The 26,587-nt window shown below is 49.6% G+C and overlaps 1 protein-coding gene across 4 annotated transcripts in view; it reads right to left on the bottom strand.

The window, feature by feature from the left end:
* The window catches only part of ABCC8 (ATP binding cassette subfamily C member 8), a 94,943-nt gene that overhangs the window by 56,220 nt on the left and 12,136 nt on the right, over positions 1-26,587 (bottom strand). For 2 of the 4 annotated variants that reach the window (XM_075548424.1, XM_075548425.1), the window contains exons 5-10: positions 24,265-24,507; positions 23,388-23,576; positions 10,846-11,010; positions 6,918-7,073; positions 4,446-4,580; positions 3,927-4,089 (exon numbers count right to left, since the gene is read on the bottom strand). In XM_075548424.1, the coding sequence (XP_075404539.1) occupies positions 3,927-4,089; positions 4,446-4,580; positions 6,918-7,073; positions 10,846-11,010; positions 23,388-23,576; positions 24,265-24,507 (1,051 nt within the window). The remainder of the gene's footprint in view (positions 1-3,926; positions 4,090-4,445; positions 4,581-6,917; positions 7,074-10,845; positions 11,011-23,387; positions 23,577-24,264; positions 24,508-26,587) is intronic. The other 2 variants (XM_075548426.1, XM_075548427.1) reach the window with 1 other exon arrangement.

Below are 26,587 nucleotides of genomic sequence, written 5' to 3'. Positions count from 1 at the left end.
ACTGGGCTGCGGGCACCGCAGGCTTTTACCAGGATGGGCCTCTAAGGAAACGTGACTCCAGGGCTCCTCTGTGGAGCCAGGACCCCCTGGCTGGCACTAGGAGTGAGATGAGAGATGCTTTAAAACCATAAGCCTAATGACTTGTGCTTGATCCCTGGTAACTAAGAGCAGGAGGCAGGAAGTCCGGATGGAAGGTGATAGATGAAAACACACTCAATGTCTCTGCCTCCAGCCAGAGGCACCCCCCACCCTGCCACCTGCTCTCCTCCCTCCCACTGACTAGCAGACACCCATCCCAGGAAGGGCAAACACACTGAGCAAACAGCACTTAGCTCTCCACGGTCTCCCTGAAACATGGTCCTTCCCACGTCCCTCTTCCAGGGATCAACCTGAGCTGTTCAGCTGATGCCTCTGGATTGCCAAGACCTAGACAGGCTGGCTCCAGGGTCTTCAATCCTTCCAGGTCAGCTCAGGTCTTGCTGGACTCAGAGAACCTCTCGAGGACTTAGAGTCTAGGTCCTCTTGGACCCAGGTCCTCCACAAAGTCATGGGGTGGGGGTAGGGGCAGAGGGACAGCAAGACTTGCAAAGAATATCCAGACCCCCGGTTGAGGAGAGGAACGGTGCTGGGTGCCCTGTGAAGGGGTTCGTCACACCACTCATGATTAGTCTTCTGAGGGCTCCAAGGGATAAACAATAAGCCCACCCCAATTGACCCATCGAGTTATTTCTGACTCAGTAATCATATACAGTCTCCAAGGCTGTACACTGTTATAAGATCAGATAGCCTCATCTTCTCCCTCGGAGCAATGGATGGGTTTGACTTGCTGACCGTGGGGTTAGTAGTCTAGCAATTACTCAACGACACCATTCAGGGTTCCTGGCACAGAGAGTGGGCCAGCCTGAGAACCTGTCTCTCTGTGATGCTGTTTCTAGGGGAAAATACATGCCAGGGTGCAGTCTGAAATAAGGTAGCTGCCACCAGCCTCCATTTGCTGCCTGTGCACCAACCTGCTAACTACAAGGTCAGTGGTTTGAACCCACCAGCTGTTCCCAGGGAGAAAGGCGAGGCTGTCTCCTCTTATAAAGATGTAAAGTCTCTGAAACTCCAAAGGGTCGTTTTCTCCTGTCCTCTAGGGCTGCTATGAAGCAGAACCAACTCAATGGCAGTGAGTTTGGAGTTTGAGAGGCCAAGCGTCTAGTTCCCTGATGGTGCAGTGAGTTAAGCACATGATCGTTAACTGTCAAGGTTGGTGGTTCAAACACTCACACAAGAGAAAGATGAACCGGTATGACCCTGTAAAGATGTGTAGTCTTGGAAACCTTGGGGGGGGGGGGCTTCTGCTCTATCCGACAGGGTCAACATGAGCTGGAATGCACTCGGTGACAGGGGGTTTGGGTTTGGAGCCAGGGATCTAGGGAACGCAGTGCCTCACTTTCCTCATTGCCTCCCTTCCTTCTTTCCCATCACAGCACCGGCGAGGCTGCCACGCGCCACTCTGCCACGCTATTGCCGTGCAAAGAAATCGCCTGGCGATGTGACTCCCTCCATCTCAGCAGTTGTTCCCATGACAGGGACCAGGGCTCTCCAGGGGAGGTGGAATGGACAAAAAGAAAATGGTTGAAGAGGTTATGGTACTGGGGAAACTAGTTTCTGTGAGCTCCTCAGAGATTCCGTCTGATTTCTCCTAACTTACAGATGCAACAATGGGCTCAAAGCTGCAGTGGGCTGGATGGAGCAGGACCGGGCAGTGTTTTGTTCTGTGGCACATGGGATCATGATGAGTTGGCACCAACTACCCAGCACCTAAAAACAGAGCCGCGGAGCATGGTCAGGGGGTGCTTGAAGGTGTGTGAGTCAGATCTGAAGGGAGAGTGGGGAGGCCAGGGCTGAGCAGTGAGTGTCTAGGGGAGGACTCTGGGGAGCAGGCTGCCTGCCCTGCCCACAGCTTTCTTCAGAGACATTTGAGCTCCAGAAGCATGCATAAAAACTCCATGGCTCAGGCCATGCGACGGGGATAGACGTCTTCTCCAGGTCTGGCCACTGTTGACGGCACCAGGGTGTCCTGACTGAATTACAGGAACCAACAGTTTGGATGGCCAGACACCTGGGGTGCTCAGTCTAAGCCCTGCCTCTGAGAACCCTCATGGCAGATGGGGACAGCATGATCTCAGGACCCTCTACCTACCCCAGGATCCCAGGAAACATAAATGACCAGGACACAGAGAGGACTGAGCCATATCTCATTCTCCATGAAGTTTGCTGTCTATCCCCCTCTGGCAGACATGTCCCAGCACATCCTCCACTATGCACCTCCCACCTTCACCACGTGTCTGCCCAGTTCACCGTGAGAGCCAGAATTCAACTGGGAGGGTGGATCCTGATGTCATTCCTTCGACTTCCCTTCGCTATTCCCCACTCCAACTCCTGTAGAGTCCATTCTCAGTTATTTTTCTCCTACAAAGAGGAAACAGCCCATGGCATCCTAGGTAGGTTACCAGTTCTTTGTGCAAAGAACCATGAAGCCAGGATTTCAGAGAATCCAGATCTAGTTTCGATCTGCCACCAAAGAGCTGAGCGACGCAGGAAAATTCCCCCTTCTAAGTCTCAATTCCCATCTATGAAACAAGTGGACTGGACTGGATTTAGCATTCCCAAATCACGCTCTCACAAAAACTCCAGTGTTCTTTGTGTTGGACCGAGGTGCACTATCACCATATAAAACATGGCAGCTCCCTCACATTGCAGAAAACAACCTGTTCCATTTACCTCTCCTTTGAAGACTAGTTCTAATTTTCACAGACCTGCCTTCGAATTCACACATTCTCTCTTCAGCTATGTTACTCTGTTTGACTTGTACATTTATTTTTTAATCTTAATTTCTTCTCTTTCCTCCCTGGGGACTTCCACCATCCCACCATATGACATACCCTTATACTGCCAGCGCCAGAGAAACAGTGTGAGATCTGTCCGTCACTAAATCTGTACATCCAAATTACACACGTGGGAAATAGCCACAACGGGCTTGCTCTACAGTCACATCACTGACAGTGAGAAGGGCTGAGATCAATCAAGGCCAGGACTCTATCGATCACCTGACCTTTAGAAGCCCTCTCTGTAGTTACTGTCCACTGAATTATCTTCAGTAACTCAAATGCTCATTTCTAGAACTTCTTTTTGAACCACTTTCCTATTTTACCCAGTTGGTTTTCTACCTTCCTCTAGCTCTTTATGACACTGTTCCAGTGAGCAAGAAACACACGCTCCTTTGGGGGCGGGGGCAGGGGGGGGAGGCATTTGTTTCCTTTGACTCTTGGTGGGGAGGGAGGTACTTTCATGTATTTCTTCCTAGCCCATCCCTCAGCAGCAGTATTTGCCAGGGGAATCCTGTGCTCTCTGCTGAGCTGTTTTCATGAATCTGCTGGGGTCTCTTAAGAGTTTTACCAGTTTGAGTCTTTCAAAAAAATTGGGCTTTATTAATTTTTTGACTTGGGGTTTCCACACCACATGCTGAGTATGAATTCAGTCCCTACACTTTTGAGTGCTGTAAGCCTGGGCTTTTAATTTTCAAGGACCACTGATTCCACAGGATGCCCGGATGGACAGAAGCTTCCCCGGGCAATGGCAGCTCCATCTGACTTAGGAGAATTTGGAATTCTTGTTATTTGTTTGTGTTCTGTCCCTTCTCCAAGTCAGCTGTGCGAGGAATAGGCCCCCACGTATCTACTTCCTTATGCACCCCGAGGGTCAGTACCATCAGGCCCTCGTTGTGTACTTGCTGGGTAAATGAAGACAGAACATGGTGATTTTGGGGGTTCTGTGACCAGAGCCAGTTTGACTGGCTAATCCCCCAATGCCCTTGCTCTGCCAACCCACCGAGCCCTTGCACCCTATCCCAGCATCTGGGCAGCAGCACCCCGACTCACTGGAGATGGAGGTGTAGATGGCAAAGGCCCTGAGACTGGTCATCTCCTTCCGGCGGGTCATCTCCACCCGCGTGCGGAAGATGTTCTCCCAGGCGTACAGCTTGAGCAGTTTGATGCCTCGGAGCATCTCATTGGTCTGCTTCAGCCTGTCGTTGGAATATTCCTGCGGGACAGAGTCAGAGAGGCTCGCTCCTCTCCCTCACTGCACCCAGGAGCAAGGAGCGGAGTCCATGTGCTCACCACCCTGCCCAGCCCAGCCCAGCCCCAATGGGCCGCTCTCACCCTTTCCATTAATCCTGTTTCCCAAAGAAGCCTCAGAGTTGGCAGGGGAAGTGACCTGTGCTGGACGACTGCGTGTGTGTGTGTGTGTGTGTGTGTGTTTGTGCGCGCGCGCTGGGGAGGTGGGGAGTTGGCCTGAGGGTGCAGTTCCAGAGGAGGTATGCCTGAGTAGGAAGAGGGAGCGGGCAGCTTCTTGGGGATGGATGGGGACAAAGGGTACAGATCCACACGGCCACTTACCAGTGTGCTCCGCTGGGCCTGGGAGAGCTTGGTGGCCACGAAGTACTGGACTGGAGCCAGCAGGATGATGACCGTGGCTCCGATTAAGGCACTGACTCCGAGGATGTAGTAGAGAAGAATCACACCCACGATGATCTGGGGGGGGGGGATGGGCCAGGGATCATGAAGGTGAGCTCCCATGACCTGGTGGTTGCCCTGCCAGTGGGGGTAGACAAAAAAGCCTTCCTCCCTAGTCCCCTGGTGGGACAGGTCCTGGTCCCCAGGGTCTAAATTGGAGTCAGGAGTGTGACAAAGCAATTCCAGGAAGAGGGGCGGCATACTGGGCCTGACCTGCAGCAGCCATGAGCTATGAGTGTTTCTGGGCTGGTAACTAACTGCGTTTATCTGCAAAGCTGGCTGCCTGCCGCATGGGCACTTTTCACGCCCGTTTCCCAGATGGAAGTCTCAGCTGCATCGCGGGAGTGTGACAGCGTCTAGGGGTATGTTTGCTGGCCATTGAGGCTAGATTGCTCTCGCATGGAAAAAAAGAAGGGGTGCGTGAGCCCAGGGGCAAATTGCTGCCTCCGTGCCAGACATTGGCTGAGGGTCCCCGGGTTTGCTTTTCATGCCCACGCAGGCTGCGGGCCTGACTTCCTAATGATCTTGGCACACTGTTTCTGAAAGGGGAACCTGTTCTGTTTCTAGCTTTATGTAAATCACTGCCTGCTTCTGAATATTTATGAAAACTGTAAATTGCTCTTTCCAGCCTCCCCCCACCCGCCACCCGGGTGCCAAAATGACAATTTCTCAGGTTCCATGGAAGGCAGACACCTCTAATTAGATGGTTTATTCTAAAGGAACAGACTGATGCCTGCCTCCCTTACTTGAAGAAAGGACAAAAACACCAAAAAACAAAAACGGATGCCTGGCTGGGTCCGGCACTCAGCCTGACGCCAAATTGGCAGTGATTGTCCGTGCACCATCTCAAGGACAGCGAAGTAGGTAGGAGGCCCTGAATTCCCCTTAATTTCAGACTGCCTCCTGTATTAATAGGTATCACAGGGGCCAGTTAGTGACCGGCCTGCCAGTGTGTAACTGCCAATAGCTGCGGGCACAGATGGGCAGAAGAGCACTTCTCTTTTGGAGTGCAGGCACTCCTGCCCTGATGGGCCATGCTTCTGCCATCTTCCTGGGACACTGGACCTGGCAGCCAGCCCTCTCACCAGCTGTGCACAAGGAGGCCATCAGGGTGTCGTTCAGCTGATGTGGGATGAGCAGGCACCATGCAAGTTCCCAGAGCACCCCCACAAACCAGCTGTGAGAGTGTGGAGGCTGCTGGGGTAAGGGGCTCCTGCCTCAGGCTAGTCATCTCTCTGTATCCTCTCCCACCGTTGTCTCTTGCTCTCTCCTGCAAGCCTCTGAATGGACCTCCGGTGGTGGTGGTGGCAGGGGGCTGGGGGGGGGGGTGTGGGATAGCAGGAAGCAGGAACTCAGGGTGTATAAATCGAGCTTGGGGCTTCAAGGGGCTATTTCATTCCCAATGCACAGCGGAATCTGTGACCCTGAGTTTGAATGCACCCCAACACTTTCCAGCTGTGCAAACCTTGGATAAGTTGCAGAGTCTTTCGGAGACTTGGCTTCTTGGTATAGAGCCATTTTTCAGGACCGTCTGTGCAGGATGAATGAACGTGAAAGGAAAGCGTATAGATAGAACCCGGGTCTGGGATTCCCACTTCGGGCATGCGCACTGGAGCAAAGAGTCGCTCACAGGATCTGGGGCCACCAACTGGGAGGGGAGGCAGAGCAGAGGTGGCCAGGGGCCAGGAAACGGTGCTGGGGCTTCTCTGACTATCATCAACCTCAGGGCCAAAAGGTGTTCTCTTCACAGCCAGCTCCTCAGGTGGTCTGGCTTAAAATACACTTACGTTGTTGATTCCTAAAAGTGATGCACGCTTATTGGAAAATTTAGAAACAAACACGCACCTGAAATAATAGGGCCCTTCCAGTTCCCTTTGCTGTGAGTGTCTGCATGAGTGTATGAATGCATATACTCCAATTTGGTCGGGCTCACACTGCATATTCCATTATGTAACCTGCTCTTTTCATGAAAACTGTGCAATGTAATTAGTAATGACAATTCCAAGGTAAGGACTCTGCTTGGCTCCATATGGCCCCAGTTGCTCAGAAAAATTTCCACAGATTCTTATCCTATCATTTACTGAAGGCTGAGCACACCTTGAAAGTCTCAGTAGAAGATTGGGAGATTTAGCAGACCGTTTGCAGGGTGTGGGGGAGTCTAGGGATGCAGGGGCCCACCCCACAGAGCCCCTAAGGTACCCCAGAGGAGTGGAAGGTACTGGCAGGCAGGCTTAGGTTTAGTTAAGACAGGCCTTTCTAAAGTCTACAAAGATGGGATGGAAGACATGGTCTCCCAGTTCCCAGGCGTGGACAGTCAGACTCTGGTTTCATTTGTCACCTGCCCAACCCACTTACCTGGACAGGCATGGCCCAGAGGTTTGGGCACAAGAAGAAAAACCACATGAGCTGGTTGGTGTCGATGGCAACCAAGTTGCAGATCTGCGCACCAGTCATCTCCCCCATGGACAGGTTGGAGGTGGACAGGTGCATGATTTTATTGTAAATCTTGGTCTAGAAATGAGAGCAGAATGTTTCATATTTATGTTCCTCTTGGTCACTATCCCACATGTCTATACTGAGCCAACTGGTAGCATTCACAGGGCCTCAGCGCAGCCATCTCCCGGCACCATGTTCCTGTTATAATTTTACACACCAGGTAACTACGGCTCCGAAGGTGAAGGCGTTGCAAATGGAGCAGGTAAGCCCAGGAGGCAGCATCCACACAGGGAATCCTTCCAGTCCAAGCTACGTTCCTGGAAAACTGCTTCCAAGGCCAGCCAGCCCTTTCCCTCAGGGACAGCTCTTATTTAGCTCTTCAATCTCACAATCAGATCTCCATGCATTCTTGATTTGCCAGAGGCCAGCAGTATACTCACATCAGAGCCATGCAAATTATAAAGGGTTTCATTACTTCCTTTTCAAGTGAGCATCTCCAACAGGGACACAGGCATACCCTGGGGCCAAGACCAGCTTAATTGAACTTGTGAAGGTCTGGTCTAAAACCTGACAATGGGTGAGTGTCCATCAGTGGCATTCTTCGGGTCCAGCTGCCTGAGGACCTTGCTCTGCCCCCACAGAGTGGACAGGGACCAGCCATGACCACAACTCTCCAGTGGACACTGCACCTGAAAGCTCTATGGGCAGTGACCATGCTGCCCAGGAGAAGAAAATGTCTTCAGATTGAGCCAAATGTCTTGAATCAAATCCTAGCGTGCATTTTGCTGTAATGCAGAGCCCCGCTCCTGATTCACCCACTGTGGGAACCCAGGCTTTCTGTATGTTTGTTCACTTGCTTAAAGCATGAGTTCCCTCTCTGCTTTTTTGTGAGCTTCCATGCACCAAGGGAATGGTGATATTATTTGATTTTTTTGGCCAATTGTGAGTGAGCTAGGTGAAATCATACTTCAAAGAAGAATCACCTAGTTCCAGGAACATAGAGTCCTCAGATGAAACGTTAGTAAGTAAAGATAAAAATACGTGCTATGGGGCTTAAGTGGAGAGCAAATGCCTTGAGAATGATTGGGGCAGGGAATGTATGGATGTGCTTTATACAATTGATGTATGTATATGTATGGATTGTGGTAAGAGTTGTATGAGTCCCTAATAAAATGTAAAAGAAGAAAAGAGAAAAAAATGATTAGGGCAAAGACTGTACAGATGTGCTTTATACAATTGATGTATGTACATATATGAACTGTGAAAAGAATTGTATGAGCCCCAATAAATTGTTAAAATTAAAAAAAAAACGTGCTATAGCTATATGTGAAATATTCTAGCTATCCATTGTGCATATGACAACAACGTAACAGAGTATAAAAAAGAGCCTTGGTGGCGGAACGGTTAAAGTGCTCGGCTGCTGGCTGAAAGGTTAGCAGTTTGAACCCACTAGCTGCTCAGGAGGGGAAAAGACCTCGTGGTTTTCCCTTGTAAAAGTATGGCTTAGGGAACCCCCGGAGGCAGTTTTACTCTGCCCTACAGGGCTGGTTAGGAGTGGGAATCAACACTATCTAGCAACCCTCACGAAAGCGAGCTCACTGCCTTTGGATAGGTTACGGCTCAGGGCAGCCCTATGTACAAGAGCGTAGAACTGCTGGTCACGGGGTTTCCGTGGCTGTAATCTTTATCCAGCTGGTCTCAAGGTCTTCCCTCTGAGGGGCTTCTGGGAGGGTTTGCACTGCCGGCTGTTCAGCCAGTAGCCAGGGCACACCATTTGTAGCCCCGGGAACAATTCCATAATATTCCAATTCATTAGTTATGTAAAATGATTCACTTTTTTATCTCTTAGTCTAGTATACATGAATAATGGAATGCAGGAACTCTGTCAATAATTTGTACACAACGAACATGCTTGTTCTGGAATTCATGCAAACACAAATCCTTACCTATAATTTTTGGAAATCTTTGAATGGAAGAAGGGTTGTTCCCCCACCCCCCGCCTCTCTTTCTAATTTGTTTTTATAACGAATGTCCACAGTTCCTTTTTGTGGCACATGAATTAATCTCTCTTACGAATGTAAAAAAATTCAGGCAGTTTGATAAAAACAATTACATACTAATACATTTTTAAAAGCCACTCTTGGCTCTCCCAGCCTAATTGGAAAATACTAGGCTTGTGTGTGATTTATGACATGCAAAGAGGGAGGAGATTTAATTACAGTACAGTCTGGCCACAAAAGCTGCCGCTGGTGCCAGAGAGCCCGCAGAAGGAGCCTGAGCAGAGGCTGGGGCTTTCCAAGAGGTTTGGGGACTGTACATTGTTTGATCCCCACTGGCTCTGAGTCCCTACAATTCTTACAGTCTTAGATTTCCCTGGGCTCTTTACACCTGTATCCTGATATCCCTAAGGAAATGGCTGTGTTTTCTTCGTGATAAAACACAGGGAGAGGGCCAGATTGTCCAGTGCAGCTGGACAGGTTGAGCAGTGTTCAAATCCAGTGGATCCTGACACCACCCTCAACCCAGGCTATATGCTGCTCATTGTAGACCGTTTTCTTCCCAAAGCCTTCATTTCTGTCTCCGACAGGGCCTGTCAGGGTTAATGGTTCTAAGGAACATTTCTGAGAATGAGTTGACTTTTTCATTGACCTATAAAATCATGTTACTAATCACATAAGAATTGCTAAGTATGACAGCATCTATGAGTTGTATCCCAATGCCCATTCTCACAAAGAGAATTTCTGCCAGGGTCTACGTGGTTATCAAGATGAAAGAACACACTTTCTAGCCTCTGTAGCTATGACCACGTGGCCAATTTCTGGCTAATGGGGTGGAGAGGAGATATGTGTAGTGGATGTTTTATGGCCTGAAATGGAGAAGGCATTCCTTCCCCTTGTCCTTCTGTGCTTTTGCTTTGTGTTGATTTTAAAATGTGAACATGATAGGGGGGTTTCAATAGCTATTCCTAAGATCAAAGCCACATGGAAGTGAGGAGGTGGGCAGGGCAGCCTGATAGAGAGAGCCCAGTTTCTGATGATTGTGGAACTGCCGTAGTTCCCAGACTCAGTGTGAAATATAAGAAAATATCTACCTTAATTAATGTGCTATCATAGTGGGCCTCTCAACTACAGCAGCTGAACCAAAATTCTAATAAAAATACCAATGCTTGGATAATCCTCAAGACCCATGTTTCCCAGAAAGTCCTGGATTTTTCCTGATTCTGACCAATTTTTCAACCTACTCAAAAAGGAAGCCCCAGAGCCAAGAGCAAGGGCCTACACCTACGTGAACCTTAACATCAGATGACTCCTCTCTCATGAGTGACCCGACCTCTAAGAGTCCGAATAGAGGTAAAGGGCTATCTGTCTAGCCCTGGTACACCAAAACAGTTTCTTCTTTTTCAAAACTCATAGATACTTCTTTGTTCCCTGGAACACTATCTGGGGAAGGAGTCTGAGGCTGCATTTGTACTCAGCAGGCGCGCGTGCTGTGATTGATTAGTGATGTCTACCACAGTCACTGTTGGAAAACAGTGCTGAGTGCTAATATCTCAGATCTAGTCCCAGCCTACCATTTTCGAAAGGAGATGAGGCCTCGGGAAACAAAGTGCCTTATTCCAAGTCCACTAGGAACGGCCTCTAGGTTATAGAAGCAGGCCCAGAACTCCATCTCAGGGTCCAGCCCGAAGCACGCTCTCCTCTTGCCCACTGCCCTGTCAACAGGGGCTGTTCAAAACATCATTAAAGGATGACAGAAGATAAATTCCCAGCAGGATTGTTCCTGAGTGTTCATGGGGCTACATAACGAGGCTCTTACTGTGACATGATGGAAATCGTCATCTCAGTACCTGTATTGCTCCTCTCAAGTTAATTCCGGTTTCGATGGCGACATAGTAGGATGCCTGTAGAAATGTCCTTTGCAGCAGGAGGGCGAGGAACAAAAGCACAGCTAAGACATAGGCATTGGCCAGGAACTCTTGGGAGGAGACAAAGTAAACCCCGAGAAACTGTGTCTGTGGGAAAGAGAAGAGCAGAGGTGACTGCCATTGCCAGCAAAATGACCACCCTTATTAGCACATCACATGCCGTCAAGGCCGTGGTTACTACAGGGCCGCCCTCGTGGCTGCAAAGCTCTGTCCAAATGTTTGATGGGGAATCAGATGGGTAAGTCCAACCACGTGGCTCTCTAACTACAGAGCAGAGTGCCTGTGTCCTCTTCATCTTCCCCTTGGGGGAACAGAATGGGGCTCCTTTCGTCCTCAAACCCCATTCAATACGACCCCACCAGGCCCAAGGGAGCGCACTCTGCGTGGAACAAGAATAGACAGATGAACCACGGGGCGGCCCAAACCAGAACTGCTAGAGCAGATCCCGTGGTATGTGCTCTCTAGCTTTCTGCCACAAAACCAAAATTAGTCGAGCGTGGCGCTGAACTCGCTGACAATCTGCTCTGCAGTGGCTTCTGGGGAGGAAAGACCAGAGGAAACCTGGCACTGTAGTGGCTCTGCCTGAGAGACGGGGACTCTCGCTTCACAATAAGACTGAACTGATCTCAGACCCAAGTCTCCCAGCCAGGTGGGCTCCCGGGACTTCCCTGTCAAGCGACACAGCTCCTCTCCTGGAGTCCAGCGAGCTCGCAGAGGATAAGCAATGGAGGATGAACACGTGCTTTGGCTTTGTTGCCCGAGATGCTGGAGAACGAAGAGCGCTTCCAAAGTCAGCCCCCACAGCCCCAGTACGATGCGGACCCTGATCGGTCCACGGCTCAGCAGCAGTGTCATGTTAGCGTTGCGACGAGGGCAGAGCTCTCCCTTTCTGAGACCCCAGCCTGAACTCTGCAGAGCATTTGGGAGGGTGTGGAGGCTGCAGGGGGGGGGTGGGTGGGATGAAATTAGCGATGATGAGAGGAGCCAGAGGGCAGGTCCAGGAGCAGGCTGAAAGGATGCCTTTTCCCAGGCCCAAACTTCCGGGGCTCACATGCAGGGCTTCCGGATGGTGGGAAAGACCTCGCGTCCTGGTTTTAACAGGAAGCCCTCTGAACCAGATCTCACTGCTCCCTGCACTTCAAAGCAGTCTCTCCTTTGACTGTATGGAGATACAGTCCTTCTAGCGACAGCAAGAGGCTAACATGGGGAAGCTAAGGAAGGGTCCCTGCCGGATCTGCAGTCCTGGACTACTGCTGTTCCCTTTGCCAATGAGCCAGGGGAAGAGGGGAGGGAGATGGGTGGGGGGAGGGTAGTGGAAACAGCAAAAATGGATCTGAGCATTGGGCTGTGAGCGAGGCATCTAACCTTACAGGAGAGAACAGATTTGGGGTGCGGAATTCCATCCTTATAATACCCTAAAAAGAATGGCCCGGGGGTTAGCCCCAGGTTGTGAAGGACGGAGCACTAGCTCGGCATGGTAAGTGGCAGCATCAAGGTGACATGCTGGTGAGGGAGCAGGTAGACACGAACCCAGGTGATGCCACAACCGCACCCCAGTCCCGCTGCCTCCAGCCCTTTGATCCGGACTCTCCTGCCTTCGACTGTCAGCGCCAGGCTGGAGATTTGTGGGGACAAATATGCTTTTCCAGCTGGTTCTGGGTCAGCATTACAAGCACGTGGGCTCAGGGAAGCCAGATCCTGCTTAATAAGCCTCGGGTTTTTCTATTCTACTCCCCTGGAAACAGACGCAGGTCTGGGGAATGGAGTTCATCGTTGAAACAGTGTTATGGGTTGAATTGTGTCCCTCAAGTATGTGCCATAAACCCTAACCTTCAATACCTGTGGACATAATCTTATGTAGGAATAGGGATTTAACTGTTGCGTTGAATCGTGTCCTATAAGTATGTGCTGTAAATCCTAACCTTCAACCCCTGTGGACAGAATCTTAGGAAGGAATAGGGTTTTCATTGTGGCATTACTGAAGCCATATCCCTGTAGGGCGTGTCTTAAGCTCATCACCCTGGAGCTATAAAAAGAACAGATCAAGCACAGAAGCAGAGAAGCGCAGACAGGAAAGGTAAAATCGGCCAAGGAACCGAGGACCGAGGGTGGACAAGAGACGAGCGAGGCTCCCTCTGAAGCTGACACAGAGAGGAAGCCTTCTCTTCCCCCCACTCACCCGAGAGGAGCACACACTGCCAGGAATACCTGGGACTCATTGCACATTTGATTTTGAATCGTGTTTGGTGGTTGTGCATTCAGAAACTGCTCACTGTTGCCAAATACTTTGCGAGGACCCAAGGAATCGCAACCCAAGAAGCTCTGCTCTAGAGTGGTTGTCCTGGAGTTGGACTTCTCGCCTACATAATGGGAAAGTAAATTTCTGTTGTGTGAAGTCACACTCTCCTGCTATTTCTATTGAAGCAGCGTTATGAACTAAGAGACATGGCTCTACGACACGAAGAGTATAATAAATGGCACTGAAGGATATGTGTGGACGTTGTGGAATGGGAGAATGCTTTGGTGTGTATATTTTTGGCCACAATTAAAACAAACAATTACCTTTGGGGGCCTGGCAATGGCCAGTGTCCCCCCATCCCTTCCTGGGTTCCCAGGCCCCTTCTCTCCTTGTTGGGCCCCCCTTGGGCCTGCCTTCCTTGGACATGACTGTAAGTTTCTTGGCTAGTATAGAGCCCACGTCCTCATCAAAACTTAGCTATCCCAGGTCTCAGCCGTCTCTCAAGAGAAATTGTATAATCACTTAATGACTCATACCTGCAGGGAGAGTTTTATTTCATAAGTCACAAAATTCTTGATCCAAAGAAACGTGGCTTCTGCCTTGAAGATGTGTGTGTGGGCAGTTTAGGGAGCAGGATGTGGGGGGAGTTGCTGGCAAGCTTTACCATTAGACCCGCGTAAAGGGACTTGTTGCTTTTTAAAAATACACAAGTTGTGGTAGTTAGAGATTGTGTCAACTAGACACTCCTGGCTAGGAGTGGAGTTAAATCTGCCTATCAAGCCACAGCCTGATGGCACCACCTTGATGTCATAAGCCTTTGGGATAAGAGAGAAAGGCGAACAGAGGTGATCGCTTGCTCTCTGTCCCTTTGCCTTCCTGCCTGCCGGGACTCTGCTGCCACCCACTCGCTGCCTGCTCCTTGCCATGTTTCCAATGACCGTGGACCCACATGGATGTGTACTCACTGGCCTGGGATCGCCCTGCTTCCTGCTTCCCTTTTCGGAGTCAGTTATGTGGGTCTGAAGAGGACCCCAGCTGGCGCTGAACCTATGGACTTGAGCCGGACTAGTCCGGGGCACCTTCTTGATATAAGGCTCTTCCTGGTTCACAGATGAGTGTCACTGGGTTTGTCTCTCTAGACAACCCGGCCCAACACACACATAATGACCGGCAGTGCGTTTCGCAGGAGCTACCTGTAGACTACCCAGCATAAGTGATCCGATGGCTTCTCTAGTTCCCATCCTTAATCCAAACCCACTGCCACTGAGTAGACTTCAGTTGAGAGTTGATTCCAACTCATAGTGACCCTCTAACTGTAAATCCTTATGGGAGCAGACAGCCTCATCTTTTCCCCATGGGGTGTCTGGTGGGTTTGAACCACCAACCTATGGTTAGCAGTCCAACACCTCACCCACAGCTCCACCAGGGCTTCTTCAATGAGGCTACTTCAGGTCTCTGTTTCAGAGAGTGGTGACAATTCACGGTAACCATGCAGCTTAAGAAAAATAAACAATATTCCGTGCTTCTAAGTACTTTGTATACAAACGTCTGCACTGTTCATTAAAAAGTCATTTCCTACGTGCCTCCTGCGTGTCGGGAAGGCACAGAGGTCAGACCATGCAGTCCTGTTTTAGAGACCCAAGGTCTGGTTGGGAAAGGAGACAAGCAGGACTTTGGTGGCAGGAGGGAGGGTATCTAATTCAACCTGGCGGCATTTGAGCGCTGAGAAAGAGTGAGATGACGGGGAGCGAGCGCGGCGGGGCCGCAGCAGCAGTTACCCAGGCTTCGTTCGGCAGGAAGAGATCCACACACCGTGACATCACAATCTCGAAGCAGCACAGTCACTACATGGAGGTTCACCAAGTTGCTCGTGGTCACAGATGTAACCATGGACACAGAAACACAGATGCACACGCTGAAGAAGAGACGCAGGGCAAGGGCTCGCACCACAGATTCAGCAGCCGTTCTCCGAGAACTCATTCAGAAATACAATTCGAGCACACTCACAAACCTACACTTGTTTCCCCCACTGAGGTTTAGCCCCCTCTCCCCCGATTCAGGGCCTTGGCCCTTCGGTCAACTCTAGCCAGCGGTTCCTTCCTCTGGTTCAGAGCAGAGCTGGCCGGCTTCAGGTGCCAACAGCTCTTTGTGAATCCAATTCTCTTGTCCTCCTAGTGGGATCAGCAGCTTCCCTGGCAGGAGACGGTTGGGGGTGGGGGTGGGGGATGGCAGAGGCTGGAAGGAGCGAGGTCACTGGCTGTGGTCAGCTTGGGCTCCAGCTTTCCCTGGGGAGCAGCGCGGGGCAGGTCGCAGACGCTTCCAGTAATTAGAGATAAAGAGTGTTTGTCCTCGCGGATGCCAAGGGCAGCATGTTTCTTGCTAACTGTGAGCATCCTGGAAAGGGAAGCGAGGACTGGCCGGGCCTGAGAATGAAGCAAACAATGGGTGCCTGCCTGGCTGTGCGCAGACTGCAGTCGGGTGGACTCAGGCTGGGCAGCGAGTGGGGGCGCTTCCTCACCAAGTCACCGGCTAACACTGTAACATGTCACCAGAGAGTCTCCTTCTTGGTGGGTCCCTCAGGGCCAGAGTAGTGCCATCTTTCTGGATGAGGGACAGATGACCTCAGTGAAGGATCCCTCTTCCCCCTTGTGGGGGTCCAGAAGCCCGAAGGAGAATTGTACCACATCCTCAAGATGCCAAGATCGAGGATTTGTGGTTGCTGACACGGGAGACCACATTTGCTTTCCACTCCCGTCCCTGTGTCTGTGATCTGCTGATTGTGTTTGGCTGCAGCGGACAAATATTACATCTGATAAGGCCGGCTGCCACTGAGGCAGGGCCATCTGGCTCAGCGATTTATTTATGTGCTGACATAACTTGTCTGAGCTGGGACAAGAGCATTCCAGTAAGAGGGCAATGGATCCTGGGGCTTGGGTCAAAATACATAAGCAAGTAAACAAATAAAAAAAGATGGCAAAGCTAACGTCCAGATGGGCTAAAACGAAGCGCTGTTCTCACCACCTCTTTGGCGCATCCTGCCTCGGAGCTCTCTCCTGGGGAGAATCCCACGAGGGTTCTGGGAAATGCAGGAAGAGAAGATGGTGTGGATATGCCGATAAGGGCTCCGGCCTGGCCACTCCCCCATAACAGGAACAACTGGCTCCCCGGCTGTGGGAGGGCCATGCAGGGTATCCTGAGGTCTCAGATGGCCAGACAAAGCTGAAGGCGACGCTCTGAGGATAAACAGAACAGCCCCTCTGCCTGCTCTTGCGCCTTTTAATATAAACAATTTTCAATTCTCCTCACTAGGAAATTGCTAAAACTGGTAAGCCGTTGGGCCTAAAGAAAACACGACTCCCAGGTCCCTCTGCTGATTTTCCCATCTTCCCTGGTGTTGTTATTGCCCTTTTTAAAACAGCATTTTGTTGTGCTTTAGGCAAACGTTTACCCAGCAAATTGGGCCCCCCTCCAGCAATTTTTAAACACTTTGTTCTGTGCATTGGTTACGAGGTTCACACTGTGCCTGCCTGCTCGTTAGTTCCATTCTGTTGGGTCTCTTTCCATTGATCTAGTGTTCCTTTTGCTTTCATACCTTTGCTTCTGAGTAGATGTTGACTGTTGGGTCTCATATAGTTCATTGTTTACAGGAGCACATTATTCAAGGTGATGAAATTTATTTAACAGGCCAGCCTCGTGTTGGCGGAAAGATGCCCTGTAGCAGTAACCTCAATTTCAAGTTCAAAGGTATGTTAGGGTGATAGTCTCTAGCTTCTATCCATGCAGAAGGTTTGACTTTTTTCAGAAATTAGAATTTTTCTTCCTTTCTAGAGGAGACCTTCCGTTGTGAGCCTGGTCAGAATGCTGGCAATGGTAGCCAGGCACCATCTAGTTCTTTGGGTCTCAGGTCAGAAGAGGTTGTAGTTGATAGGTAGGTGCTATGAGCCTTGTGGACCAGTTTCTTCTCTGGGCCTTTGATGGTCTTCATTTTCTTTTGCCCCATACAAGCCGAGACCTCGTGTTGCATCTTGGTCGGCTGTTCTTAAGCTTTTAAGACCTCAGATGCCACTCACTAAGTTAGAGCACAGAATATAATTAGCCCTATACAGCTTGAATATTTAATTTCAGGAAAAATTTTTTTGTTTTTATTCTTTACTTTCATAGTTATCATTATATATTAATATATACATTTAATTAAATGTTATGAAAACATCACGCTCGGCATTATACGTTAGATTGAAAAAATAATGTACATTCCCACGACTTTGTAAAGCCCTCTCGTTTCCTTGGGAACCACGTAATATCAACTGACTCAGTTGTTGCTGAGACTAAGGTTCCAAGACTTTTAAGGAGCCTGTAATTGTGGACCTGATGCAGTGTGTCATGTCTGTGGATATATACGAAACACGCAAACATGCATCTGCCTATAGCTATGCGTGTTCATGCATGTGGATTTACTAGCACATACCCTGCCATACACATATGCCATCTATCTCTAGCTCCACAACCACACACATATTGTTTCATTGTTTCCACGGTTGTGGCAAAGTCACATATGTCACGGCATTTACCAAAACGGTTCCTTTTCCACTAGCACTGCCTAGTGCTTTTATTGACGTTGGCCTCGCTGTGCAGACTTTACGTGTGTTTAAGATTGCCCTCCCTGCCACCCAAAGTAACAGGTGTCTATAATCCAGAACGCGATTCTCCTTCTTCCTTCCTCCCACCCTGGGAACCATCACAGAGAATGTTGCTTTCTGTGTGGATATGTATCGTGATAGTAACAGTAGAGTCAGAGCACGTTTTCTTTTCGTGATTGGCTTATCTCCCTCGGCATACTGTCCTCCAGATTGATTGTGTAACGTTTCTCAGACTCCTTATTCTGCTTTAGAGTTGCATTCTATTCCATAAGCACCACGGTGTGCTGATTTATCCATGAATCCACTGCTGCACACTTAGGTTGTTTCCATCTTCATACTAGGGTGAATAATGAACAGAGGTGTGCATATGTCTGTCTACCTGTGTCATTGCTCTGATATTTTTAGAACATATAGCTGGAGTAGGGCTGCTGGATCATAAGGCGTTTCTATTTCTAGTTTTGTTTAGGAAGTCCCTGTCATGCATAGAATTGTGTCCCCCCAGAATCTGCGTCCACTTGTCTGGACCATTCTCAGTGGGTTGACAGTTACATAGTGATGCGATCACACCCCATGATGTGATTGGTCAGTCAGTTGCAAGGGGGATTAAGATGGGGTGCAGCACTCTTATTTGGGCCACCGCACTAACGGGAGTTCCCCCAGGTTGTGTCCTGCATCACCTGCTATCTTATGAGAGACAAAAGGAGAGGAGGAGGGGCCTGCCTATCCCCGAGAACAAAGAGCTGACACAGAGAGTGTCTTGTGGAACTCCGTCCCTCTGCTGAGAACCTCCTAGGCCAAGGACAGATTGATGGCAAGACACGTGCAGATCCTCAAGGGATTTGTTTTGAAAGCTGCCAAGAGCATTACTCCGGAGCTGGCAGAGGAAGATTTCTCTCAGTGCTGGCACGGTGACTTCTGAATTCGAGTCTTCTAGACTGTTGAAGAATCATTTTCTGTTTGTGGTCTTTCTATGATCACACCAGCCAACTACTGAAACAGCACTAAACTGGTTTCCACAGTAGTTGTGCCAGTTTACAATCCCACCAGCAACGCATAAAAGGGCCAACTCCCCTGCAATCTCACCAGTGACTACTGATTTCTGATATATTTTAAAATTGTTGCCATTTTTGCAGGGATAAGATAGCAGGTAACTCATAGTTTCCATTTGCATCCCTCTGATGGATAATGATTATAAACATCTTTTCATTTGCATGTTGTTTGTGGTGAAATATGTTTTCATGTCCTTTCCCCAGTTTTTGATTGGCTTGTTTGTCAGTTTGTTGCAGCGTTGTTTACATTTGTATATATTTTTGGAGATTAGAACCTTACCAGATCTGTCATTGTCAAAGATTCCCCCCTCCACCCATGTGCAACCTTTCTTTTTACTTTCTTGGTAAAATCTTTTGATGAGCTTAGTATTTGATTTTAGAGGGTTCCCATTATTTATCTCCTATCATTTGTACAGTCTGACTTGTTGGAAAGGTTAGTTATGCAAACACTAGGTCCCCTAGTTTTGACCTTACATTACCTTTCAGGACCTTGATAGAGTTAGCTTCAGCTTTTAAGTCTTTGTTGCATTGGGGTTCGTTTTTGTGGATGGTGTGTGGCATGGATCGCTTCATTTTTCTAAATATGAATTTCCAGCACCATTCGTTAAATAACTGTTTCTTCTTCATTGAATGGAAATTGACCCTTTGCTGACAACCAGCTGCCCCTGAATGAACGGATTTACTTCTGAGTTCTCAATGCTATTGCATTTGTCTCTGTGTCTGTCGACGAATCAGTACCAGGCAGTTTTGATTACCACGGATGTAAAGTAAGTTTTGAGACAAGGAAACATGAGACCACCTATTTTATTGTTGATGTTCTTCTTTTTCAATGTTGCTTTAGCTATTTGGGCTTCTTTTCTTTGCTGGAAAAGTCGGGAATTAGCTTTTCCATTTCATTGTAGAATGTTGTTGGAATTTGGATCAGGATTGTATCATATCTATAGATTGCTGAGGGAAGTGTTGACTTTTTCACAATGCTAAGTCTTCCAATCCGCAAGCAGGGAGTATTTCTCTGCTCTCTCTTTTCAGTCTAAGTTCAGAGACTCAAAAGCCATAGAAGGGCCCCCAAACCACCAAAATTCAAATAAGCAAAAAGAGTCCTCTTGCTCTTGATTGAAACAAGAAAACTGCACATCTCAGCCTGGCTAACTCCTACTTATCTGTCAATGCCCATTTTAGGAATCTCTCCTCTTTGAAGCCTTTTATGACTGCTGTCTAAGAGCTACTCCCTCTCCCTACAACTCCCCATAGGTACTTCCTAATAGGATCTAGTACATTCTAGAAAAATGTGTTCTGTAGATTTCTCCCTGTCCCATTGGATTTTACAACCCTTGGATCCAGAGATGATGAAATGATAATAATCATATTCTGTCTAGCATCATGTTCATAAAAACTGAAGTTATAGAGTATAAGAGACTTGGGGTCGAATCCTGATGTTGTCACTGACTAACTGAGAGACCTGGAGGGAGGGGGGTGGTTACTGAATTTCAAGTTCCTCATCTGTCAAATGGGGGTGAAAATATCACATGGGTTATATCGCAATAAGGCTGTTCAATGATACCTCAAGCAGTCGTTATAGTGATTAAATGAGATAACATATGCATAGCTTGTGCACACAGCCAGGTGCATAGTAAGCTGTCAATACTGGTTGTTAATATTTTTAATAGTCCTTGTCATAGCCACCGCCCACCCCAGGCCTGGGGTTATTCTCAGGACCCAAGCCAGCTCTGCCTTGCTGAGTAAATCAGACAAATAGTGTCTGATTTGGAGTGTCTCATGTTCCTGACTAAAGGTACTCAGATGATTAATTACCTCCCCAGAAAAAAATTAATACAGAAATCTCCTGAGGATTAACCACTATCTGCAATATTTGGAGCCCATGAGACAAATAACATTACACAAAGGGGCTCATAAATTAGTAAGATGCCTAATTGCTAATTCTCAGCATAATTTTTAGACAGCCTGTTTGTGGCTAGAAGGTTCTAATGGTGCTTTCACTGGAAACAAAAGCTCCGAGTCTCACTGGGGGTGGGATGCTCCCCTTTGTGACCTCAACTCGTTGGCAGCAAACCGCAGATGGAGGGAGAAAAGCTTTCCTGTGGGAGCGCACGTTGTCCCCTCCTTCCCCGCAGGAGATTGCCTGTCTCTTCTGTCTACCCTATCTCAGGCTGGAGCATCGTCCGAGCTGGGCATACCAGTAGGTATCAGCCAGTCCATTAACTTCCAGTGCTTTCAGGCCATAGAGCCCTTTTTAAAAAGGAAGCCCAATAAATGAATAAAACTGGAACCACTTTGAGCGAAGTGGGGCAAGAAAAGGACCCTACTTGTGGACGTCTGTCTCTTCCCTCAACCCTTTCTCAACAGCAGACCCCAACACGACCCCGAAAACCTGAGGTCTAGTCCATCCTCATTTCTCAGCTGCAGACTTTGAAACCCAGAGAGACGAAGTGACTTGTCCAAAGTCACCCAGCAAACCAGTCACCATGCTGGGGCTACAGCCAGTTCTCCTGACTTCTCTTCACTCCGCCTGGAGGGTCAGGGCACAAACTAACACCCGAAGGGTCGGGACAGTCCCCAAGAATCAGCCTTTCAGTGAGTACCAAATTCAGGAGCCATGGCTCGGAGGTTCCCTGGGCCCCCTGGTGAGCCCCTCTAGTTTCTTAGCACCAACTTTAAGATTCCAAATTGCTTCCTGAGTTGCCTTCCTTTCCTAAAGGTCAGGAGGCCGAGCTCTCTTTTAAAATCAAATGTGGAATGTGGTTATGTAATAAAATTCTGACCAAAGGGCATCCCCTCCACCTTTCATCTGTATGCTGAGCAAATCATCAGAGACGCTGGATGATGTGAAGAAGGCCGCATCAGGATGGGAGCAAGGCTTCCCGACAACCTGTGCTATGCAGAAGACACACCTTTGCTCGCAAAAAGTGAAGAGAAGTTAATCAAGGATGGCAGCCTTCAGTACAGATTATAACTCAATGTAAGGAAGACCCAAATCCTCACAACTCAACCAATAGGCAACGTCCTGATCAATGGAGAAAAGGTTGAAGTTGTCAAGGATTTTGTCTGACTTGGATCCACAATCAATGCTCATGGAAGCAGCGGTCAAGAGATCAAAAGATGTATTGCATTAGGTAAATATGCTGCATTGGACTGTAGAGTATTGAAGAGCAAGGTTGTTACTTTGAGGACTCAGGTGGGCCTGACCCAAGCATGGTGTTCTCTATTCCGCATATGCATGTGAAAGTTGGATACTGAATGAGGAAGACTGTAGAAGAATCAATGCAGTTGAACTGCGGTGCTGGAGAAGAATACTGGAAGTACCATGGACTACTAGAAGGACAAACTGATCTGTATTGGGAGAAGTAAGGCCAGAGTGCTCCTTAGAGGCAAGGATGGCAGGACTTTGTCCCACATACTTTGGACATATGTCCAGAGAGACCAGTCCCTGGAGCAGGCCCTCGTGTTGGGTAAGGTGGAGGGAGGGTGAAAAGAGGAAGTCCTTTAACAAGACGGATTGACAGGGTGGCTGCCTCAATGGGCCCAAGCACAGGAACCACTGCGAGGGTGGCTCAGGAGCGGGCAGTGTTCCCTTCTGTTGGGCGTAGCATCAAGATGGGTAGGAGCCAGCTCGATGGCATCTAACAACTTCTACCATCCTACGAGCTGGAAGTGCTGACACAGCGGCTGGAGCTGGAGCAACTACCTGGGGCCATATGGTCAAGAGAAAAATCCTGTAGCAAAGATGGCGGAGAAGCTAGTAGAAAGAATGGCGGCGAAGCTAGTAGAAGGGAACCTAGATCCCTGCTCCTGGAACCACCATCCCCGTCCGGCATCTTTTGTTATGCTTCCCCCACCCAACCCTTTGGAAATAAGGTTTTCCCTGTTTTGTTAATGAGGTTCTAGTACTGTAAAGGTTGTCCCTAGCCTCATCACTTCAGGGTCATGGCAAAAGCGGTGTAGACACACGTAAGGAGCCCTGGTTATGCGAGGCTTAAGCAATTGCCTGCTAATCTAAACGTCAGACCCTCCAGGCCTGCGCTTCTCAACCTTCCTCGTGCCGCGACCCTTTAATACAGTTCATGTTGTGGTGATTGCCCCCCAACAACCATAACATTATTTTCATTACTCCTTCATAACTGTAATTTTGCTACTGTTATGAATCGGGCGACCCTGTGAAAGGATCGTTTGACTCCAAAAGGGGTCATGGCCCACAGGTTGAGAACTGCTGTGTAGACACACTCCTTTCTGAACAATTAAAGAATGGGGAGAAGCAGTAGGGTGCTGGTGGTGCGGTGGGGTACTGGGGCAGTCTACAACTTCTCGCAGCAAAAGCTCCCTTCCTGGCATTCCTCTTGACCCCATGCCAGGCATTCTCTGGATGGAGGGCTACTAGTAGCTGATGGGTCACTCTGCCCGAGTGACAGTTGCCCCTGTGTGGCCACTGGCCATACACACTGGCCTCTTGAATACACATTCCGCTCTCATGCATGAGTTAAAACTTCTCAGAGGGCACTCTGCCCTACCCCTGGGGCATCCTACCTTGGGCTGGAAGACCTGATTCTCCTTCCCAAGGTGGTCGACGATTCCGAATATGCACAGGGGTCCAGCGAAGCCCAGCAGGTCGGCCAAGATTCGGAAAGTACTGCTGAGGACCAGGCGTCTCCCGAAGGCGTGGCAGAGTGCCCACCAGATGGCCCGGGCACCCTGAGTGCTTTGCATGTCCTTCCGCTGCCCAGAGAGACCCATGGCCAGGTCAGAATGGCTGAGGGCCTGCTCACAGAAAGCCCTGGCCTCTGGGGGAAATCCCTGACTCTAGCCGCCTGGGGGAAGCCAGCGGTCATGTCTACTTTAGCAGGCACACTCCACAAAGAGAAAAAAAAAATCAAGGAATCACCAGGTACATGGATGGATGGGCCCCATCAAGGCCAACATGGTCTAGATAGGGAAACTAAGGCAGAGAGGACGTGAGTGGTCAGAGTCCCAGAGCTGGCCAGGGGCCGTGTGCAATGCAGAGAGGAGATGCGGGGTGTCTGCCACCATGTCTGCCTCTGTGCTGGCGCAGAGGCAAAGAGAGGAGTCCAGGGCGGGCAGCTGAGGGCCACAGCCCTTGTCAGGGTCTCCGCTTCCTCTTTTGGGATATGGGGAGGTGCCGACCCAGCCCAGTGGGAGCCCTTACCTCAGGACCTCAGCGTCCGAGGTTGAAGAAGGCGACCACCCCAGCTCGACCTGGCCGGTGCATCCTTATGCCTGAACTGCTTTATTTCACTGGGTGACTTTGGTCAAGCCTCTGCCCCTTGGAGGGCCCCACTTTCCCCACCTGCCCCACCAGGGGTCTGACTGATGCCCTCTGAGGTCCCTGTCCATGGCTCTAATCTACGGGGCTGGGAATGAACGGGGAGGCCATGCCCCCACTGACCGCCTGGGCGTCAAAGGCCTCGCAGAGCCGCCGGTAGTTGGTGAGGGCCCTCATGGCGATGGGCAGCTTCCCGATGGCTCGGAGGTCAATGGGCTTCTCGTGGGCAGTCTTGATGAAGGCATTCATCCACCAATAGGTGCCCTTGGACAGCAGGTTCACGAAGGGCTGCAGGAAGCGCACTCCCAGGTCCTGTAGGTCCTCGGGGGGCTTCACCTCCCTCTGCGTCTTGAAGAAGATGTATCTCTGTGAAGAACATGGGGCAGAGGTGGGTAAGTGTACCCCCTCCCACTGTCCCGGCAGGGATCCTGGTTGGGACTTCTCACCCTCGAATTTTCACCCACGGCACCATCTCCTGCCTATGAGGGTTCCCAGATGCCGGGGCCTCCTGACCTTGTAACTAGTCTGGGTTCCCTGGCTGCGCTGGACATTGGCCTGGGGAAGAGCAGGAAGCATGCACAGGCAGCCTTCTCCACAGACGTGGCAGCAGGGCCAGGCTTCATGGAGGAGTCACCGAACGTGGAGTCACGCATACCTGGGTTCAGGTCTAGTCTCTTCCACGGAACACAGGGTGTCTTTGGACACAACATGTCTAAAATGTTCTCTCATCTAAAAAGGTCATGGTACTTGGCCTCACAGAAAAAAAAGGGGCTGGTGCCTCACCTGGATCATGGTGAGCTGGCATCACAGGGTTATTGTGAGGGTCAATTGAGACAAGAGAATGTGAATGGGGCTTAGAACCAGGAGAGAGATTGACTTCATGGAATAGGTTCACATGACACACTCTCTCTCTCTCTCTCTCTCTCTCTCTCTGTGTGTGTGTGTGTGTGTGTGTGTGTTAAGGTAGGATGCATTGGGATAGGAGTAGGAGGTCTGGCAAGTCCATAATGGGTCAGGTGACAAGCTGAAGATTCCCTGCATAATACCATTCAATATAATGTAACATCATCAATTCTCCCTCGAGATTATAAATAGGTTTTTCTGTGTGCAAACTCTCACCTCACTCTTCCTGACTTGCAGAGTGAGAGCTTCAAGCCTGCAGGAGTCCCCAGCCTTTCCACTGACCTGCCAGTCTGAGTGCCTGAAGTGAATCAATCTCTCTCTCTCTCTGTCTCTCTTTCTCACAATGGTTCTGCTTCTCTAGAGAAGCCTGACTAAGGCTGCCTTTGTAGCCTGCACATCACCAACGGAGAGCCGAGGAGTCAGAGCACTGCAAATTAAAGATGCACTTCACCTTCATCAGCTGGGCAGACGTTCAGAAGAGCCGGCTGGCAGAGGGGCGGAAGGCTTCACCGGCCATTGCCGGTAGATTAGGACCTTTTTTCAAGGAGACCTTGGCATCGATTGAGATTAAAAATACACAGGCCCTTTGACCCAGACGCTTCACTCACTGAGATACCTCCCACACACACAGAGAGAGAGAGAGAGAGAGAGAGAGAGAGAGAGAGAGAGAGAGAGAGAGAGAGAGAGAGAGAGAGAGAGAGAGAGGCAGGAGGAGCACACAGAGACATAAATCTATTCCCCAGTGCGCTATTTGCAAGAAGCCCGTCCCGGGGCGGGTGGCTGGAGACAGGTGGCTCATCCCTGCACTGGGTGCTGCACAGGCACACGGTCCACAGGAAGGGTGAGGAAAGTCCTACCAGGGGAGCCGGAGGGAGCCCTAAGGAATATCTCTGCTGGGTGAGAAATTTGGGTGTGACACCATCCAGTTTAAGGGAACAGATACTGGGGGCGGGGTGGGGGGAGGACTATATATTTCTGTGTGCTGAGGGGGAAAGAGAACCCTGAATCTACATATATTTAGAATGGTGTGTGTGGTGCGTTACTAATATGCTCACGAAATATGGAGGGGCAAGTAGGATTGTGAATCGGAGACCCCTGGGAAGGCGGAGGCTTGGGGGCGGGGAGGAAGCGAGAAGTGGGGCAAGCAGAAAGGGTACTCAGACAAGACAGGAGTGCAACCACGTTTGTCAATGTGTCTGTGTGCACCCGTCTACATTGGGACAGGTGTGTGTGCACATATAGATACATCTGTATGTATCCGTATGTGTGTCTGTATGTATTCGTCAACCCAGGTATAGCTATATGGCCACATGAATAAAGTACAACACCACACCCATTGCCACTGACTCAGTCCATGCCAATCCCCGGCAGCGCCGTGTGCTACAAAGCAGAACTGCTCCCTGGCATGTTCTTGGCTGTAGGCTTTGTGGAAGCAGATGGCCAGGCCTGTTTTGCACACCACTGATGGGTAGGCTTGAACAAGTAACCTTCTGGCTGGTTGTTGAGGGTAAACTTAAACAAAAATAAGTCTTTCTCCCCTTCC

This window comes from Tenrec ecaudatus, chromosome 4, assembly GCF_050624435.1.
Source record: "Tenrec ecaudatus isolate mTenEca1 chromosome 4, mTenEca1.hap1, whole genome shotgun sequence".
NCBI lineage: Eukaryota > Metazoa > Chordata > Mammalia > Afrosoricida > Tenrecidae > Tenrec > Tenrec ecaudatus.
Note: the sequence above shows the minus strand (reverse complement) of the source record. Positions and strands in the feature narration are given on the sequence as shown.